Raw genomic sequence first — 20,348 nt, forward strand, 5'->3', positions numbered from 1 at the left:
TTTAATGGTGTTGAAGATTATAGAATTCCTGGAACTCTCTCAATACAACCTGCATCTGGTAGTTTATATGGAAATGTGCAAAGATTTCCCTCAACATATCTTCATTATTTTTTGGGTATCTTTTTACAAGCCCAGGAGCTGGCCAAGTGCAGCTGATGGCTTGAGACTTTCACTAAGCAAATTTGTGGAAGTTCATCTCTCAGCCTATAGTTAAAACTGGCACTAGCAGTGCATTACATGTGCAATACATTAAAAATGTGCACTAGCCATCACATTAGTAGTGTCACTACACAAAAAGCCTACCTTACTACATTTTTCAAAGGTAGTATATAATTTTTTTCATTTTCATCCAATGTGTTTTTTAATACATTATACAAATTAATGGTTTGCATCCCCTTTTTCGCACTCAGCCATTCTCAAGAACTTTACTTGAGTTCCCTTGTCAAAATTCACAACAATACACATTGCTCACTATTAACTAATCCACAATCTGTGGACTCGTCCATTATCAGGGAGAATTGGCAATCCCTGAGTTTCTTACAGAGCCCATTTTTGAATTGAGTTCTGAAGCTATTTTATGAGGCTAGTAGCTTTTGTCCTCTTTGATCGCATTGAAGATGCTATTTCAGAATCTGTGTAGATACTTTCAGCCAGCGGGATTATAGTATCAATCAGAGCCAGCAGAGACAGATTTTTTCAGCTAGCATTGCTGCCCATTTGAGCTCTCTCTTCTTGCTCCTATTTCCAATGGAGTACTAATCACTTCTCTCAATTTTTATTTCATTTGAGTGATTTCATAGCTGCCACATGCTTCAATATTTGTGAATGTCTTAATAGCTCAGACTTTCCAAATGCTAGATTCTAGTCACACACCATGCAGAAAGCATACTCCAATTCAACTGTAGACTTTTTCTGACTTGCACAACCATCGCTCAAAATCCTCTCTGGACGCCAATGAGGTAATATACTTTTTTTTATAAGACTTCTCCTCTTAGTAGTTTTTTCATTGAAATCTTTCAAGGCAAATGTTTGAGCAGCTTGAGGCGCAGGTGAGGAAGGATGAGTAAGTGATGCAAAGGTCTTGACATGCAGGAGGATTTGGTGATACACAAGAGGCTTGTGATGCAGGGGAATTTGGTGATGCAGAAGAGGCTTGTGATGTAGGAGGATTTGGTGATGCACAAGAGGCTTGTGATGCAGGGGAATTTGGTGATGCAGAAGAGGCTTGTGATGTAGGAGGATTTGGTGATGCACAAGAGACTTGTGATGCAGGGGAATTTGGTGATGCAGAAGAGGCTTGTGATGTAGGAGGATTTGGTGATGCAGAAGAGGCTTGTGATGCAGGAGGATTTGGTGATGCACAAGAGGCTTGTGATGCAGGAGAATTTGGTGATGCAGAAGAGGCTTGTGATGTAGGAGGATTTGGTGAAGCAGAAGAGGCTTGTGATGTAGGAGGATTTGGTGATGCAGAAGAGGATTGTGATGTAGGAGGATTTGGTGATGCAGAGGAGGCTTGTGATGTAGGAGGATTTGGTGATGCAGAAGAGGCTTGTGATGCAGGAGGATTTGGTGATGCAGAAGAGGCTTGTGATGTAGGAGGATTTGGTGATGCAGAAGAGGCTTATGATGCAGGAGGATTTAGGGAAGATTTGGTGATGCAGGAGAGGCTTGTGATGCAGGAGGATTTGGTGATGCAGGAGAGGCTTGTGATGCAGGAGGATTTGGTGATGCAGAAGAGGCTTGTGATGCAGGAGGATTTGATGATGCAGAAGAGGCTTGTGATGCAGGAGGATTTGGTGATGCAGGAGAGGCTTGTGATGCAGGAGGATTTGGTGATGCAGGAGAGGCTTATGATGCAGGAGGATTTAGGGAAGATTTGGTGATGCAGAAGAGGCTTATGATGCAGGAGGATTTAGGGAAGATTTGGTGATGCAGGAGAGGCTTGTGATGCAGGAGGATTTGGTGATGCAGGAGAGGCTTGTGATGCAGGAGGATTTGGTGATGCAGAAGAGGATTGTGATGTAGGAGGATTTGGTGATGCAGAAGAGGCTTGTGAAGCAGGAGGATTTGGTGATGCAGGAGAGGCTTGTGATGCAGGAGGATTTGGTGATGCAGGAGAGGCTTGTGATGCAGGAGGATTTGATGATGCAGAAGAGGCTTGTGATGCAGGAGGATTTGGTGATGCAGGAGAGGCTTGTGATGCAGGAGGATTTGGTGATGCAGAAGAGGCTTGTGATGCAGGAGGATTTGGTGATGCAGGAGAGGCTTGTGATGCAGGAGGATTTGGTGATGCACAAGAGGCTTGTGATGCAGGAGAATTTGGTGATGCAGAAGAGGCTTGTGATGTAGGAGGATTTGGTGAAGCAGAAGAGGCTTGTGATGTAGGAGGATTTGGTGATGCAGAAGAGGATTGTGATGTAGGAGGATATGGTGATGCAGAGGAGGCTTGTGATGTAGGAGGATTTGGTGATTCAGAAGAGGCTTGTGATGCAGGAGGATTTGGTGATGCAGAAGAGGCTTGTGATGTAGGAGGATTTGGTGATGCAGAAGAGGCTTATGATGCAGGAGGATTTAGGGAAGATTTGGTGATGCAGGAGAGGCTTGTGATGCAGGAGGATTTGGTGATGCAGGAGAGGCTTGTGATGCAGGAGGATTTGGTGATGCAGAAGAGGCTTGTGATGCAGGAGGATTTGATGATGCAGAAGAGGCTTGTGATGCAGGAGGATTTGGTGATGCAGGAGAGGCTTGTGATGCAGGAGGATTTGGTGATGCAGGAGAGGCTTATGATGCAGGAGGATTTAGGGAAGATTTGGTGATGCAGAAGAGGCTTATGATGCAGGAGGATTTAGGGAAGATTTGGTGATGCAGGAGAGGCTTGTGATGCAGGAGGATTTGGTGATGCAGGAGAGGCTTGTGATGCAGGAGGATTTAGGGAAGATTTGGTGATGCAGAAGAGGCTTGTGATGCAGGAGGATTTGATGATGCAGAAGAGGCTTGTGAAGCAGGAGGATTTGGTGATGCAGGAGAGGCTTGTGATGCAGGAGGATTTGTGATGCAGGAGAGGCTTGTGATGCAGGAGGATTTGATGATGCAGAAGAGGCTTGTGATGCAGGAGGATTGGTGATGCAGGAGAGGCTTGTGATGCAGGAGGATTTGGTGATGCAGAAGAGGCTTGTGATGCAGGAGGATTTGGTGATGCAGGAGAGGCTTGTGATGCAGGAGGATTTGGTGATGCACAAGAGGCTTGTGATGCAGGAGAATTTGGTGATGCAGAAGAGGCTTGTGATGTAGGAGGATTTGGTGAAGCAGAAGAGGCTTGTGATGTAGGAGGATTTGGTGATGCAGAAGAGGATTGTGATGTAGGAGGATATGGTGATGCAGAGGAGGCTTGTGATGTAAGTTGTTGAATATTTTATCATTATTTAGACTACGGTATCCTAAAACTTTTACAACTGTAGGTAAAATCTTGAAAAATGACATTTTGTTGTAAAGGCAACGTGTTAAAATGGATGAAGTTCTAGTTCTAGTGAAGATGACTATGTTATTATTCGTAGACCAAGAATTTTTAAGGACAGAATTTCATACAATATGATGCAGGAAACTTATGAATAATTATAATGAACGGTGTAGATCAAGCTTTCCTCAGTAAAGTGTTATTGGAAATATTCAGAAAATTTACGTCCATAATGTTTTTTATTAAACAAAAATAACATATCGAGTTAATGTCGTTAATTTAATTATTAACATTTGTTAATTATTTTTTTAACAACACTACTTATATAAACATAACTGTTATAATAAGTTTGTAAGTTGAGTAGTTATTATAATCTTGACTAATTATCATTAACAAAATTATTTTCCTGCATGAATACAACCAAACCATCGTTAGAAATTTGATGATGTGAGTTCTCCACCAAAACGTTCAATGTGATTCGTTAGGACAAAATAAAGGAACTGTAATACAGGTGATTTTACAAGTGTAGAATTATTTTTATGAAACATAATTTTACAGGATTGTAAATTCTAATTTATTAAGTCCTGTAATACATGCCCTGTATTACAGGGGTTTCATGAAACAGGCCCCAGGAGCTGGCCAAGTGCAGCTGATGCCTCGAGCATTTCACTAAGCATATTTGTGGGAGTTCATCTCTTAGCCTAGTTAAAACTGATGAATGTGCACTAGCCATCACATTAGTAGTGTCACTACACAAAAAGCCTACCGTACTACATTTTTCAAAGGTAGTATATATATATTTTTTTCATTTTCATCCAATGTGTTTTTTAATACATTATACAAATTAATGGTTTGCATCCCCTTTCTCGCACTCAGCCATTCTCAAGAACTTTACTTGAGTTCCCTTGTCAAAATACACAACAATACACATTGCTCACTATTTAACTAAGCCACAATCTGTGGTCTCGTCCATTATCAGGGAGAATTGGCAATTCCTGAGTTTCTTACAGAGCCCTTTTTTGAATTGAGTTATGGAGCTAGCAAATATTTTATGAGGCTAGTAGCTTTTGTCCTCTTTGATCGCATTGAAGATGCTATCTCAGAATCTGTGTAGATACTTTCAGCCAGCAGGATTATAGTATAAATCAGAGCCAGGAGAGACAGATTTTTTTTCAGCTAGCATTGCTTCCCATTTGAGCTCTCCTCTTCTTGCTCCTATTTCCAATGGAGTACTAATCACTTCTCTCAATCTTTATTTGATTTGAGTGACTTCATAGCTGCCACATGCTTCGATGTTTGTGAATGTCTTAATAGCTCAGACTTGCTAGGTCACATGCTAGGTTCTAGTCACACACCTTGTAGGAAGCATACTTCAATTCAACTGTAACTGTAGACTTTTTTTGACAGCCATCTCTCGAACTCCTCTCTGGACTCCCATGAGGTAATATACTTTTGATTATAAGACTTCTCCTCTTGGCGGTTTTTTCATTGAAATCTTCTAAGGCAAATGTTTGGGCAGCTTGAGGCGCAGGTGAGGAAGGATGAGTAAGTGATGCAAAAGTCTTCAGATGCAGGAGGATTTGGTGATGCAGAAGAGGCTTGTGATGCAGGGATATGTTTTTCAACAAATAAAGTATACATATTTCGCTATTTTCAATCATTTTTCAACAATTTTAACATTGTATTATTATTTAAACACGATTAATTAATATATTAATTTAGCACGATATTATTAATACGACACGCCACGAAAACGGTTGTAAAAATTCTCCGGCAGGACGGAAAGAATGGCTCGCAGTCACCCTTGTTCGGAAGCACCCCCCCCCCATTAGTCTCCCACAGCCACAGCACTCTGGTGATGCAGGAGGATTTGGTGATGCAGGAGAGGCTTGTGATGCAGGAGGATTTGGTGATGCAGGAGAGGCTTGTGATGCAGGAGGATTTGGTGATGCAGGAGAGGCTTGTGATGCAGGAGGATTTGATGATGCAGAAGAGGCTTGTGATGCAGGAGGATTGATGATGCAGAAGAGGCTTGTGATGCAGGAGGATTTGGTGATGCAGGAGAGGCTTGTGATGCAGGAGGATTTGGTGATGCAGAAGAGGCTTGTGATGCAGGAGGATTTGGTGATGCAGGAGAGGCTTGTGATGCAGGAGGATTGGTGATGCAGGAGAGGCTTGTGATGCAGGAGGATTTGGTGATGTAGAGAGGCTTGTGATGCAGGAGGATTTGGTGATGCAGGAGAGGCTTGTGATGCAGGAGGATTTGGTGATGCAGGAGAGGCTTGTGATGCAGGAGGATTTGGTGATGCAGAGAGGCTTGTGATGCAGGAGGATTGGTGATGCAGGAGAGGCTTGTGATGCAGGAGGATTTGGTGATGCAGAAGAGGCTTGTGATGCAGGAGGATTTAGGGAAGATTTGGTGATGCAGGAGAGGCTTGTGATGCAGGAGGATTTGGTGATGCAGGAGAGGCTTGTGATGCAGGAGGATTTGGTGATGCAGGAGAGGCTTGTGATGCAGGAGGATTTGATGATGCAGAAGAGGCTTGTGATGCAGGAGGATTTGGTGATGCAGGAGAGGCTTGTGATGCAGGAGGATTTGGTGATGCAGGAGAGGCTTGTGATGCAGGAGGATTGGTGATGCAGAAGAGGCTTGTGATGCAGGAGGATTTAGGGAAGATTTGGTGATGCAGGAGAGGCTTGTGATGCAGGAGGATTGGTGATGCAGGAGAGGCTTGTGATGCAGGAGGATTTGGTGATGCAGGAGAGGCTTGTGATGCAGGAGGATTTGATGATGCAGAAGAGGCTTGTGATGCAGGAGGATTTGGTGATGCAGGGGAGGCTTGTGATGCAGGAGGATTTGGTGATGCAGGAGAGGCTTGTGATGCAGGAGGATTTGGTGATGCAGAAGAGGCTTGTGATGCAGGAGGATTTAATGATAAAGAATAGGATTGTGAAGCAGGAATATTTTCAACAAATAAAGTATACATCTTTCGCTATTTTCAATAATTTTTTAACAATTTTAACATTATATTATTATTTAAACACGATTAATTAATATATTAATTTAGCACCATATTATTAATACACGCCACGAAAACGGTTATAAAAATTCTCCGGCAGGACGGAAAGAATGGCTCGCAGTCACCCTTGTTCGGAAGCACCCCCCACCCCCTAATCATTAGTCTCCCACAGCCGCAGCACTCTGGTGTCGCGTCAGAAAAAATAATTGAAATTACTTTTGGGACAGACTCTGTATTGTGGCTACACTTTGTCCTAGTGCATTCCATTCCTCAAGCCACTGACTAGTTTGTACTACCATTAGAAACTATTGTAATAAATAATTTTTTGGCCAAGGCACTATAGCTGCTATAGTGAGGTACACATTATAATGGCAGTGGATGAAGATAGGAGAATAGCGATGCCGATTCTCTGCATTAATTAATTATATTTCTACACTGGCAAAAATATAATTGGCATCGTTGTGGACCTAGAAAAGGATAGTATCACCGGCTTTGTTGAATGATAGACAAGGATAGCAAAACCAAAGTCGATCAAATACTGTCATTATAACGTGGACCTCACTATAGCAACACAGCCATGTGAGACACATCGACACATGCTTCATACCATGTGGACAGTGGACCCCAGAGAAATTCATCAGTGATTTTTTACAATTTTTATCAAGTTAAAAAGGTAGACGTTACCTGTTGCTTTAAAAACTATAATGCCCAGTTCCACCAAGCTCGGTCAAGACATTTGACCATGTCAAGCCGGATACACTTCAAAAGTTTGCACTGGAATTGTCGATAGTAACTTACTATCGCTATAGATATCATAATATTATGTTCTAGTACACTAGCTGTAAACCATAATTGATTTGACCATGTTCTATGTTTTACTCGTACCCCAGCTGAAACCAGTCTTGTCTTTATAAAAAAAAGAGTACGGTACTAGTAATTCTAAAAGAACTATTACCTCAACATTTAATAAGCTTGGAAAAGTTGATTTTTTATTATAGAACCTACCTCTTGTTAAGCACTCGAAAGATACTAACTGTAGAACTAGAACTTTCAAAAACTAGTTTGGCTAGTTTTAATTGGGTGAATGTTTCTTAAATAAAGATTCTGAATTTTGCTTTATTCAATATTCACCACAATTATTATAATTATAGTTTAGGTTATTATATAGTTCATTATTATATTAGTTTTTCTATTAGAATGAACCAATAAATTTGTTCTAAAGGATCTTGACAAAGAAAAATTAAAATAATAATCCGGAAAATAAAATAATATTTTGCTACATATTTATTTGGCACATAGGAGGGTTTTAGTGATATCTTGAAAAGTGACTTGAATTTTAATTGTTACACGAATGAGATATACTTCCATCTTATAACAGCTTTGAGTTGCACTCAACTTCAATTGACTGACATGAACCAAAAACACCAGTCTTGCTGGAATCAGAAAATTAAATAAATTAAAAAATCTCACGAATTTCTACACATATCTCATTGATTTGAGCTATATAAGAAGGAATAGGAGAATCTTTCACAAACTAAAGCACATATTTATAATTGGGAAATTATAGTTTGCTTCTTATTTGTAAATATATCTATTCATTTTTTCTTTATTGCTTACTCATTGATTTGAGCTATATAAGAAGGAATACGGTACTAGTAATTCTAAAAGAACTATTACCTCAACATTTAATAAGCTTGGAAAAGTTGATTTTTTATTATAGAACCTACCTCTTGTTAAGCACTCGAAAGATACTAACTGTAGAACTAGAACTTTCAAAAACTAGTTTGGCTAGTTTTAATTGGGTGAATGTTTCTTAAATAAAGATTCTGAATTTTGCTTTATTCAATATTCACCACAATTATTATAATTATAGTTTAGGTTATTATATAGTTCATTATTATATTAGTTTTTCTATTAGAATGAACCAATAAATTTGTTCTAAAGGATCTTGACAAAGAAAAATTAAAATAATAATCCGGAAAATAAAATAATATTTTGCTACATATTTATTTGGCACATAGGAGGGTTTTAGTGATATCTTGAAAAGTGACTTGAATTTTAATTGTTACACGAATGAGATATACTTCCATCTTATAACAGCTTTGAGTTGCACTCAACTTCAATTGACTGACATGAACCAAAAACACCAGTCTTGCTGGAATCAGAAAATTAAATAAATTAAAAAATCTCACGAATTTCTACACATATCTCATTGATTTGAGCTATATAAGAAGGAATAGGAGAATCTTTCACAAACTAAAGCACATATTTATAATTGGGAAATTATAGTTTGCTTCTTATTTGTAAATATATCTATTCTTTTTTTCTTTATTGCTTACTCATTGATTTGAGCTATATAAGAAGGAATAGGAGAATATTTCACAAACTGAAGCACTTATTTATAATTGGGAAATTATAGTTTGCTTCTTATTTGTAAATATATCAATTCATTTTTTCTTTATTGTTTACTGATACGGGTTTGGTAAGACGAACAAAGCGTAGTGGAATTTCACCAAGATTTTGAGAACTTTCAAAAAGTAGTTTGGTTAGTTTTAGTATGCATTCACTCAATTAACAGAAAACCAAGAAACAAATATTTTTAATCATCAATCTATCCCAAATTGATTAGATAGAAAATGATTTACTTGCAAAGTTCATCAATTAGGCCTGAATCTGAATTTGTGATTAGTTCCTGGTGAATGTTTTCTATTCCATAATGTGACACATAGACAAGGCACAACTCCTCCAATCTGGAAATCGCAATATCATTACATTTTGATCTTTGAAGAGCATAATATTATGATGAAATCTATAGAAATATATTATGCAGAAGTTCAGGCTTAAACACAGAATTTTACATTGCATGCGACAGTTTATCGTATGGAAAATAAGAAAGATGGTATTATTTTATAAAGAGCATATTGTTTTATATGTATGTTCATGTACAACGGTACGTCCAACTCGTATATACAGAGTGAGCAGTGACCACTCACATCTATTTCAAAAAATCGGATTCGTTCGTACGTTTCAGTATCTGTAAGATCAATTATCATAAGAAAAAGAATCCAGTCTGAGCGAGCGCCGATAAAGGCACATTTCTAACGTTTTGCATTGCAACAGATAAGGGTTTTCTGTAAGCTATACTGGTATGTTATGTTTTGAAAAGTTAAAAACATTTCGCTCTAGCTCAGAGTGCTCTGACGATTTCATTGAGGTGCGATGTTTTTATTGGGTGAATATTATCTTATATGCATTAAGGTATCTGTCACGACATTGCTTTGCTTTAGAACAAGTTAAATATGATTATATTATATTAGTTACACTTATTAGTATAGAATATAGAATGATAGAGGTATAGAATGGTAGAGATATAGAATGAATAGAGAGTAATAATGTGAATTATTACTCCACATATACTCGCCCAATAAAGTTATGAGTGCAAACATCTTATTAGTAATAATATTATAATAATTAGTTACCGGTATTTGTACATGTATTACAGAAGTTTTTTCATGAAACAAAGTGAATATCTCATAAGATATAGCTGACTTTGTCAATACAATTTCTCAAATTATATATTAATTAATTTACTTTTCATATATACAGAAGATTTGTACATTGTTTTATCCAATATTAGATGTTGTAATATAATTATATTTATAATTATAATTACTGTAATATAAATATACTATAATATATGTATCACAATAAGTAGATATAAGTATATCAATTTGTATTTATATAATTTTTACAATCTTAATATAGGGTACGCTAGCTAAACTGAATAGTATGATTATCAGACTATTAACGAATCCAGCAGAAGGCATTAATGAAAAATGGATACCGTACTAAAGTAAATATTGAAATTCATGATAACTTGAGAGATAGTAAATTTTGAGATTTCTTTACTACTAATATTGTATTCATATATACGATTAATTTGGATGAATACAACCGCAAGCTATAAATGAAGCCAAGTTGAATGAGTTGTACTGTGGAAAAATTTACTTCGAAGTAGAAAATTGATGTTACTTTTTATTCCAGTTTATATTTTGCACCGGTACATGTCTGCCATTAAAACTTGAAGGCGCTAATACTCTAATGGATTTTTTGTCTTGAAGATCAAATCTGCAACAATAAAATAAAGCTTTACACAAATCTTAGCACATAAACATCCTGTTTATAAACAAGAAAATATATTATAAGAAAATGATATTTCGAATTATAACATTTATAATATATATTTTCAAGAGATAATTATTTTTGTTGAATTCAATTTAAAATTTTATAGTTCTAGATTATTAATTTCTTCATACTAACTATAATCTGATGTGAAAAACATCTTTATGGATGTCATATGTCTTTGTATGCATGTACGCGTACTTATGTAGTTAAAATTAAAATTGAAATTGGAAGTTCAAAATGGTTTTTTAAGACGGAAAACTATCAAACAATTTTTATTGAATCAGTTTGAATTGTTGAATTTAGTTCCCTAGATGTATTCAAACTTTTTCATCACCAAAAGGAAATTATTTGCAAAAAAATTCAGACTGGTCCATGGAACCAGGAATATAGAAATAGAATGGTTGAGATATAGACTGAATAGAGAGTAATAATGTGGATTATTACTCCACATAATACTCACCCAATAAAGTTATGAGTGCAAACATCCTCTAAATCAAGAAAACATGGAACATCATCTCTCCTCATATGTGAAACCTTTTCAAATCTTTCATTGTGCAGGCATATAGCCTTGCTCAACTGAAAAGTAGTTATAATACCTAATTAGTATTTTAATTCAATACATTTTGAAAAGTTATCTAGGCTACAAGAATTTTATCAACTCTAAGTAATAGAGCAATATTGCTAGAAAGGTAGAGAGTAATACTTAACAGAAGACTATTTTAAAATCATTCTTAGGGAATGGAATATTTTATGAATTTATCAAAATTGAAATGGATGCAGACAGAAAGAGAGAGAGAGAGAGAGAGAGAGAGAGAGAGAGAGAGAGAGAGAGAGAGAGAGAGAGAGAGAGAGAGATAGAGGGTGAATGAGAGAGATTTTTATCAAGCATTCAGATATAGTATGGAAGTGTAAATGGCTTTCAAATTTGTATTAAGATTTTATTTCAAAATTCACTCACACTTTTTCCAATAATGTTTGGAAATCGCTCTTCCATTATTCAAGTTTCCATCACACCGACGCGGGATGAGTTATAAACATCAATATTTTTTATGAAATCGGCTCTAAAATCGTCGAAATTCTGTTTCCCGTAATCATCCTGCGTCAGAGTGCGCTATAGGCTATACTTAGACAAGATTACTACCGTATCTACTATCTATTAATTGATACACAGAACACAATTCTTTCAATTGATTGGGGAAGGACCAACAGGTACAGCCCAAAACTGTTTCCTTCGCGAATGTTGATGTATACACTATAAATACGGTAGTCCAAAAAGTAGGTTATGTTCCATACACTTTTGAATCCCATTTTTCAGTCCAAACATTTGAAAACAGAAAAGTTTGAATTTAGATTTTTCACAAACCAAATTTAATAACAAAATAAAACTCACTAATCACTTAAAACTGTAAAATAGTGATTAGCTTTGAAAATTTTGATATAGGTACTCTAATTTAAATAAAGAAATTAAGGATTTTGAATAAAACCATCTCGTTAGTCATGTCAACAAATCAGATAAGGTTAATCAAGTCGGTTTATTGACCGAACGTAGTGAGGTCTATGTTTTAACTCGTATTTTTTTTGTCTGTCTGTATGTAACGCGATTACGGCCAAACGCGTTGATAGGATTCAATAAGATTTGACAGGAATATTCCTTTTTCAACTGCGCGTCGATGTATACACAAGGTTTTTTGAAATTTTGCATTTTCAGGATGATATGAAAAGAATCAATCAGCTAACAAGTGGATTATTCATTGCATGCATTACACAGATGTCTGGCCATGTCTATTTCTATAAGGTAGGGTTTCAATATTTTTCATGATGCGTGCCCATCAGTATCAATATCCTCACATTTGAAAAACAAATTTAATAGATGATTGAAAATAAAATAAAAAATGATTAAATGAACTGAATAATGCTGAAGAAATGATAATATTCTTGATTGAAAAAAAATAATTTTGAAAAAGTTGAAAATTTTTATCAGATGGAAAGATTATCACCGAACTAGATAAATTATCATATGGAATACAAATTCAAACGTGAACTGTGTTAATTAACATAAGTGAGTTTTTGATCTTGGAGAAAACAAATAACAGTTTTCAAGAGTAAATTATGATTAAACTGTGAATTGTGATTCAACTGAATCAACTAGAACAGGTGACATCAGATACTTGTTGATGAGAAAACTACGTGAGGTCTACTGTTCAGAGCTTCTAGTCTAGAATTGCCAGATAATACTTATGAGATCTGCTGATTCATTGCAATGGTTCAACAGCTGAACATAATTCTGTCTCTCTCCCACACAGGCACTTCCGTTATCAACAGACGACAAAATTATCATGATGTGTTTTTCCAAGGATGAATAATTGTTATCCTTTTCATGTCCTTTAGCGAGTTTTCCCAGGGATGAGACCTAGTGCAATTGAAATTTTATATCCTAAACCTACTATGTTCAAAATTTCGTGAAAATAGTTAGAGCCGTTTTCGAGATCCGTTGAACATAAATAAATACCCAAATATATATATAAATGTATACAGAAATTGCTCGCTCAATATATTAGGATAGATTGGTTCTGTGTAATAATTATAAAGAAACCAGGCTGTACAGACGTGCAGTGCACATCCAACAACTGTGCTGCTGGCAATTGAATAGATTTTTATTCAGTAATTTCAAGCATGCCTAAAAAATGATTGGCAAGTAATAATACTTTTATCAAATTCATCCTATTAAGATTATAACTGAAGTATGTGGATATAAAAATACAAGTGCCAAAATCTTAGTTCTGGAATTTGAAGATCTTTGACCAAATTAATATTCAATCCATGAAGTGATTTGAAAAATGTAAATCTTTAAGCAATTTTTAGTAACTAATTTTTTGTCAGAAAAGTCAGAATGAAAAAAACTTGATACTTATCTTTTGAAATACTTACTTCTTTTGCTATTGCAATACATGACATGCATTCCAAAAAAGCATTGATGTTGTTTGTGTTTTCCAAATTCTTCAAAGAAATTTTGTCATCAGAATCTTTGATTTTCTGAAATATAATTGGAAAACAGACATCATTATACTCAGTAGGAGGGGGCATATCACAATTGCATGTAAAATCTTCAGGTTCTTGATCATTTGATTCCATACTGTCATCCTCAGTATGATTATTGTAATTACAATTTTTTTCAGAGTAAGAATCATACACAAAAAATGTAAGAAGTAATAAAATCACTATCTCCAAAAAAGTGAGAGTAATTTTGGTCATTTTCCTAAACAAACAAACTTTTATGAATTTTGATTTTATGACTACCAGTACCTATGCTGAATCCATGGAAGGTTTGTTTTAACATTGGTTAAGCTATCAAACAAGGTAAGTTTTTATTGAGCCAGTTGAATATTATCAACAGTTCCATAAATTTAATTGATGATTTCTCGGCCTCTATTCTCAAGATGCTGCTTTTGCAGAGACATTCCTTATTTATTTTAATGATGAAATTGATGATTGTTTATTGACAAAAGTATATTTTATTAGTTATTTTGTTAGTAGGCGCAATCAATCTGTAAAGAAGAATACTCAATTTCGAGTAAAGGCATTTATTCAGTCATGACTGGAAACTTTGTATCGTGACTGTACTGTACTTTCTATCTTGAAAAGTGTAAAGACATTTTTATTAATTTTTGATCCTAAAAATGTGATGCTGAATGTTGTGGACTGGAGTGAACAAAACATAACGACAATCAAAGACTAAACCTTAGTAGGATTTTTTGCAGGATTACGCCCATCCAAGTAATCTTAGTCATAAGTAATCTAATCTAAGTAATTTACGTGGGTAATATTGTGATGCGCTTGGCGGGATACGAACCCACGTGTCTGATTCGGCATAATTTATCAAATATTGATATCTTCATCTGACTATAAATTTTCGGCACTAAATTTATTGTCTAAATTTAATATTTTATAAATTTGGCTTAGTGGTTTTGTGTTTTGTTTCGGTTTTGTATATGTTTGGACTTTTTAACATCAAAATGAACTTTATCCAAAGTGAAAAGTGTAAATTTAAAGTATTGTGCTCACTATAACCTTGGTGTCCGGTTTCCCATTAGGGAACTTTGGACTATATACGGCGAGGTGGAACTACCCTTAGGTCTCCTCACCATTCAAAGCCATACGCTAATAATAATAATCTTCATCTGACTGAACCAGAGCAGTTCAAAAATTTAGTATGTTACGGTATTGGTAAAACAATGTAAATTCGTATGGCTTTTGTTGGTGGGAAGTTTCTTGCGGGGAGGTTGCACCTCACCTGAATATATAATTTTAACCGTCAATGGGCTGCCATACTTCACCATACTTCAGCCGGGACCGACAATTTAACAGACATGTTATTGGTACTTTTATAATATTATCACATCAGGAGAGGGTCCCTAGTTTCAATTGTTTAAAATGCTACTTTTTTGTAGCTGGGTTCATCTTCCGGTGCGGTACGGTACTTTGGAAACCATTGTTTTGCTGAATTTTCATATTATTTTCAGACTCCAGTAGATATTAAAAACATGATTCAGTTTTGCTCGCCTTGTACCTTGCGCAAACTGGTGCGGAATGAATGCGGGACGCAGGAAACTTTCAAGCCGTGGTTATTGTTCAAATTGTCCCAATTCAGTTTCGTGCCACAGTTATCCCGCTAGTGCTCGCAAGGCTACAATCGTTTGGCCAGCGAGCTCGCCTAGCTAGACCTCGCTCGTCTGTCATATCAAACTATCCTCAGAGTTCTCGGGATTGAGAACACACAAAAATTCCAAGTTCCCTCATTGTTAATAATGTTTTTTGGAGATATTTGAAGAAACCTTCAAACATTCGATGTTGATCCTGCATTACAAATTTATACACTTTGTTGACAAGTCATAAGGGCCAAGCTACACGAGGCGGTTTTTCAGTAGGTAGGACAGGACAGTCAGTTTGAGTGTGCTTACTGTCCAGCCAATCGGAGAGCTTCCTGTTTAGGAAGGCGATAGTTCGATATTACGACAGGACAGGAAGCTCTCCGATTCGCTAGACAGTAAGCACAGTAGCACACTCGGACTTTCTGTCCTGTCATGCCGACTGGAAGAACACCGCGTGTGGCTTGGCCCTTGGTGAGATTCCTTTGTTGACTAAGATTAGACTTTTTCGAATAAGTGTATTAAGGACGCGAAATAATATACTGTGATTAAAAAACAACACATTTTTAGATTAGCTTGAAAAAATTAAAATTTTCGCCACACTGCACAGAAAGCAGCTGTTTTCCAGTCCCTACGTAGATCTGAAAGACCTTGTTTGCAGACGACTCTCGTCTGACGTCAGAAAAAGGTTTCTTTCCGGCCTAGACCGGAAAACGTACTCTTTCTAGCCGCTAACATGGAAGTCCGTAGTTAATAAGTCATCCGCTAGATCGGGCGAGTGTCCACTTTCTTCAACAAAGTCGCCATGATTTCAGTTCGAGTTTCGAATCAAACTAATTCAGCATTCGCTTCACAACCATTTTTATTCAATTATTTATTGTTGATTAGTGCATTCCAAATTTTCCAAAATGCTTGAAGATGACAACGCCCGTGATATTCCAAGTGAAATTTTAAAAGAATCTGAAATCCTGACTGCAAATCTTCTACCACTAAAATCAAGAGATAGGTACAATAACAAGTATTCTTTATTTTGTATTCTTTATTTATTTTGTCAGCAATACCTGTAGTGTGGCGAAAAATATCGTTTACACCACAGGCAAAAATGTTTTTCCGGCTCTCAATCTTTTCTAAAACTGATTTCTTTTCTTTTGAAAACCGATTTTGAGCCGGAAAAATCTCATTTTCTGCTATAGGTGCGAAATATACTATTTCATACCAGTCTCTCAGTCCTCAGTACCTTCTCTGAAGTTGAATATTTTTGGCCTGGTCGTTCACGAAAATACTGGCAAGACGCAAAATAGTATAAAATCTGTGATTTCAAGTATGGCTGAGTCCATCACGGGAAATCTGAAAAACAAACAAAAATGAAAAATCGAACATTTTGGGTGTAATTTGGTGTGATCTTCCTCATGCATAATATGGAAAAAGGGGTACCCACCTCCCCAAGCCCCTCATAAATAAAGCATCGTCACAAAAAAGGTCGTCAGTCGTTATTACTGCTCACCTTTTTTCAAGACTTCTTTAACATAATCCAGAGAGAATTTCAATCGCGAATAACCGCCTTCGCCTCTCTCCCACCCTTGATTTCTCCGAATTTAATTCCCATGGTCAATCTCATTTATTTGTATTATTGAATATTACGAAAATGTCTTCAATTGCCGTACTTTACTTACGACGGTATGAGGGACTATTCCGAAGCTTGGCTTCTTTAGGCTGAGTATCCAGTCGGTATTTAACCAATATGAAACTGCCATAACTCGCTCATAACGCGAGTTTAAATTTCTACTTCGAGTTTGTATTTTGATCATGTTATATGGTTATTGGAATAATCTGAAACACGTCCGGGTTTAATACTGTAGTCCTATGATGATGTTTTGTGAATACATTGAACAACCAACTGTGATCCCTAACTCGAGGAATTCATTGTTGTTATCCGTTGTAGCGGCCTACGTGTGGGATGACAGGGACCTACCGGTACTTGGTAGACACCACATTTTTATTTACTAGTCTTGACCTCAATCACTGCTTCTGGGCGCTCTCAACTCAACTCCCAACTCAGATCACAGCTTGCGCTGGTTCAAGTACCGTACCACGACCACGGTACTCAGCATGTTGCAATAGCAAAACTCAATTTTTCCTCATACGTAACAACTGGGAACGAATCAACTTGGGATCTGTTGAACTGCGTTGATGAATACTTTCACTCAATCTGTTGAAATAATTCTATCTGGGGCACATTGATTTGCAGAGAATCAATAGAAATTACTATTGATTTCACAATAATAAAATTGATGGATTAGTTGAAAACAGTCGTAATCATTAGCTTTGCTAAGTCGAATTCAAGAAGAAGGTCAGGCAAAATTTCGAGAAGAATTGAGAGATTGAGCGGAACAGTGTTTTATGAACTTCAGAAACAGTTTTTCCGACGTAAATTTTGAAACTAATTTTTCAACAAATAATATAACTATATTCTATTCATAACATACTATTCAATAAATAATAAAACTACTGACAGAATAAACCATTTGTAGCCACGCTACTATAACTAAACTTTTTGTTGTTGTTCTAAAGGTGACTATTATTGAATTACACCACTATTATATTGCCTACAACAATAATTGTAGGCTAATTCGCTCATTAAAGGAGTGTATAAAATTCGCACAATGCAGTAGAATCTGGAATGTTAACGCAGCACTTTCGGTACGTTTTAGAAACCAGCTTCAATAGAGTATTTTTGTAACATTGGGTAGAATCAAAACTGATTAAGGAATGAAAAATAAATAATTAATTGACTTTTCTCTTTTTAAAAGAAAATGCTCTGTTTCCGTTTTCACCACTTCAAAATTTGTGCACACTACTGCGTTTCGCATGACGGCGACACCTAGTGTATGTGCGTCTGTGTACACGATATCTCATCTCCCAATTAACCGAATGACTTGAAATTTGGAACTTAAGGTCCTTACACTATAAGTATCCGACACGAACAATTTCGATCCAATGCAATTCAAGATGGCGGCTAAAATGGCAAAAATGTTGTCAAAAACAGGGTTTTTCGAGATTTTCTCAAAAACGGCTCCAACGATTTTGATCAAATTTATACCTGGAATAGTCATTGATAAGCTCTATCAACTGCCACAATTCTCATATCTGTAAAAATTTCAGGAGCTCCGCCCCATCTTAGCAAAGTTCGATTTTAGATTCCCAATTATCAGGCTTCAGATAAAATTTAAACAAAAATTTTGAGTGGAAAAGATTAAGCATGAAAATCTCTACAATTAATGTTTAGTAACATTTTCACCTAAAATTGGAAATAAGCACGAAATTCGAGAAAATGTTATTATTTCAATTGCAAACTGTTGGCAACTGTTGATTCTATTAAATGATTCACTCTGAGTGAGTTAGCAGACCTCGTATGTCTCCAGCGTTATTGTCCTGTCACCAGCTGGCTCAGATCTTTGTTTATAAGTAGACTTGAGATGCACGGGAACACTAGCGTCAGGTGATCAATTTTCATAACGGCAAGGAAAGTTATGTGAGTGCGCCACACCATTTACTCTAATATTGGCGTATGAAGGAGGCTCCTTTATCCTTTTATATTATCCTCGGAATGCAAAATTTCCAAAAACCTTGTATATACGTCGACGCGCAATTAAAAAAGGAACATACCTGTCAAATTTAATGAAAATCTATTATCGCGTTTCGCCGTAAATGCGCAACATATAAATATTCAAACATTTAAACATTAAGAGAAATGCCAAACCGTCGACTTGAGTCTTAGACCTAACTTCGCTCGGTCAATGAATGAATGAATCGGAAAACTGTTGCAATTGCATGCAATGAATTCTTCAGCTGACTAAATGATAAACTAGTAGTTCTGTGAACAGTAGACCTCGCGCAGTTGTAAACCGCAGCCTCCTCTTATACTGTCCATTAGAGTAAATCCTGTCTGTATGTCGTGTCGGCGAGATATCGGTGTGAAAACGGCTAATGGCTGTTCGGGTTGATGTATCAAAAATGCTAGCATCAAAAGCGAATCTCCTTCAAGACATACTGGCAACAGGACAGCCCGAGTTCAAAGCAGAGAAAGTTCGAGAGACAATACTATGTTATTTTAGTTATTAATTGCATGCGTTATTGCACGCAATCAATAGTTCATTTAGGCTAGGGCTGCACGAGCGCACAAAGTGCGTCCGTTGTAACTTACTTTTAGACGTCCGTTGTAGAAATACATAGAAGTGAATTGGTGACAACACACGAGGTACGTGCGTACCATTTTTGGCGCGTGATTTTTGAACTGCGCAGAAATCCTACAACGCACGTCGAGTCATGCAAAAGTTATTGCTACGTCTGGTTCCATTGCGAAAAGCTAACTGACGTTGACGCACCACACTCAACGCTCGTGTGGTGACATTGGCGACGGCCGCAAAACGTTAGTTGCAACGGACGCACTTTGTGCGCTCGAGTGTCCCTAGCCTTAATTGTGCATAAAAATTGCATTCAATGAAGCATGCAATTTATAGTCCTCACAGCAGCTGATGTTTACCAAGTTACATTGAGATATTGAATTGCATGCGTCATGGCATGCAATTTATAATCAAATCGATAGCTTATTTATGATGAATAATTATAATTGACCGAGCGAAGTGAGGTCTAAGATTCAAGTCGACGGTTTGGCATTTCTCTTAATGTTTAAATGTTTGAATGTTTAAATGTTTATATGTTGTGAATTTACGGCGAAACGCGGTAATAGATTTTCATGAAATTTGACAGGTATGTTCCTTTTTTAATTACGCGTCGACGTATATACAAAGTTTTTGGAAATTTTGCATTTCAAGGATAATATAAAAGGAAAAAGGAGCCTCCTTCATACGCCTATATTAGAGTAAAAATCAGACTAGAATTATTATTCATCATAAACTAGTAGTTCTGTGAACAGTAGAACTCACGCAGTATTCTCATCCACAAGTACCTGATTGAAACTATAAACCTTATGGAAATACAGCAATAGACTGGCTTCTCTCTCATCTGTGTAATCACTGTCGG

The 20,348-nt window shown here is 36.5% G+C and overlaps 2 protein-coding genes across 8 annotated transcripts in view; one reads left to right on the forward strand and one right to left on the reverse strand.

The window, feature by feature from the left end:
• The window catches only part of LOC111045580 (acyl-CoA Delta(11) desaturase), a 57,403-nt gene that overhangs the window by 376 nt on the left and 36,679 nt on the right, over window positions 1-20,348 (forward strand). The gene's annotated exons all lie outside the window — the stretch shown is intronic.
• Window positions 8,175-20,348, reverse strand: part of LOC111045582 — a 71,413-nt gene continuing 59,239 nt past the window's right edge. For 2 of the 7 annotated variants that reach the window (XM_039442739.1, XM_039442749.1), the window contains exons 2-7: window positions 16,522-16,652; window positions 13,588-13,692; window positions 11,120-11,235; window positions 10,507-10,602; window positions 9,120-9,224; window positions 8,289-8,629 (exon numbers count right to left, since the gene is read on the reverse strand). In XM_039442739.1, the coding sequence (XP_039298673.1) occupies window positions 8,566-8,629; window positions 9,120-9,224; window positions 10,507-10,602; window positions 11,120-11,235; window positions 13,588-13,614 (408 nt within the window). In that variant the 5' untranslated portion in view covers window positions 13,615-13,692; window positions 16,522-16,652 and the 3' untranslated portion in view covers window positions 8,289-8,565. Of the gene's footprint in view, window positions 8,630-8,984; window positions 9,225-10,482; window positions 10,603-11,119; window positions 11,236-11,617; window positions 11,792-13,587; window positions 13,693-16,521; window positions 16,653-20,348 lie in introns of those variants that run through there. The other 5 variants (XM_039442756.1, XM_039442746.1, XM_039442737.1 and 2 more) reach the window with 5 other exon arrangements.

This window comes from Nilaparvata lugens, chromosome 1 (genome assembly GCF_014356525.2).
Source record: "Nilaparvata lugens isolate BPH chromosome 1, ASM1435652v1, whole genome shotgun sequence".
Classification (NCBI taxonomy): domain Eukaryota; kingdom Metazoa; phylum Arthropoda; class Insecta; order Hemiptera; family Delphacidae; genus Nilaparvata; species Nilaparvata lugens.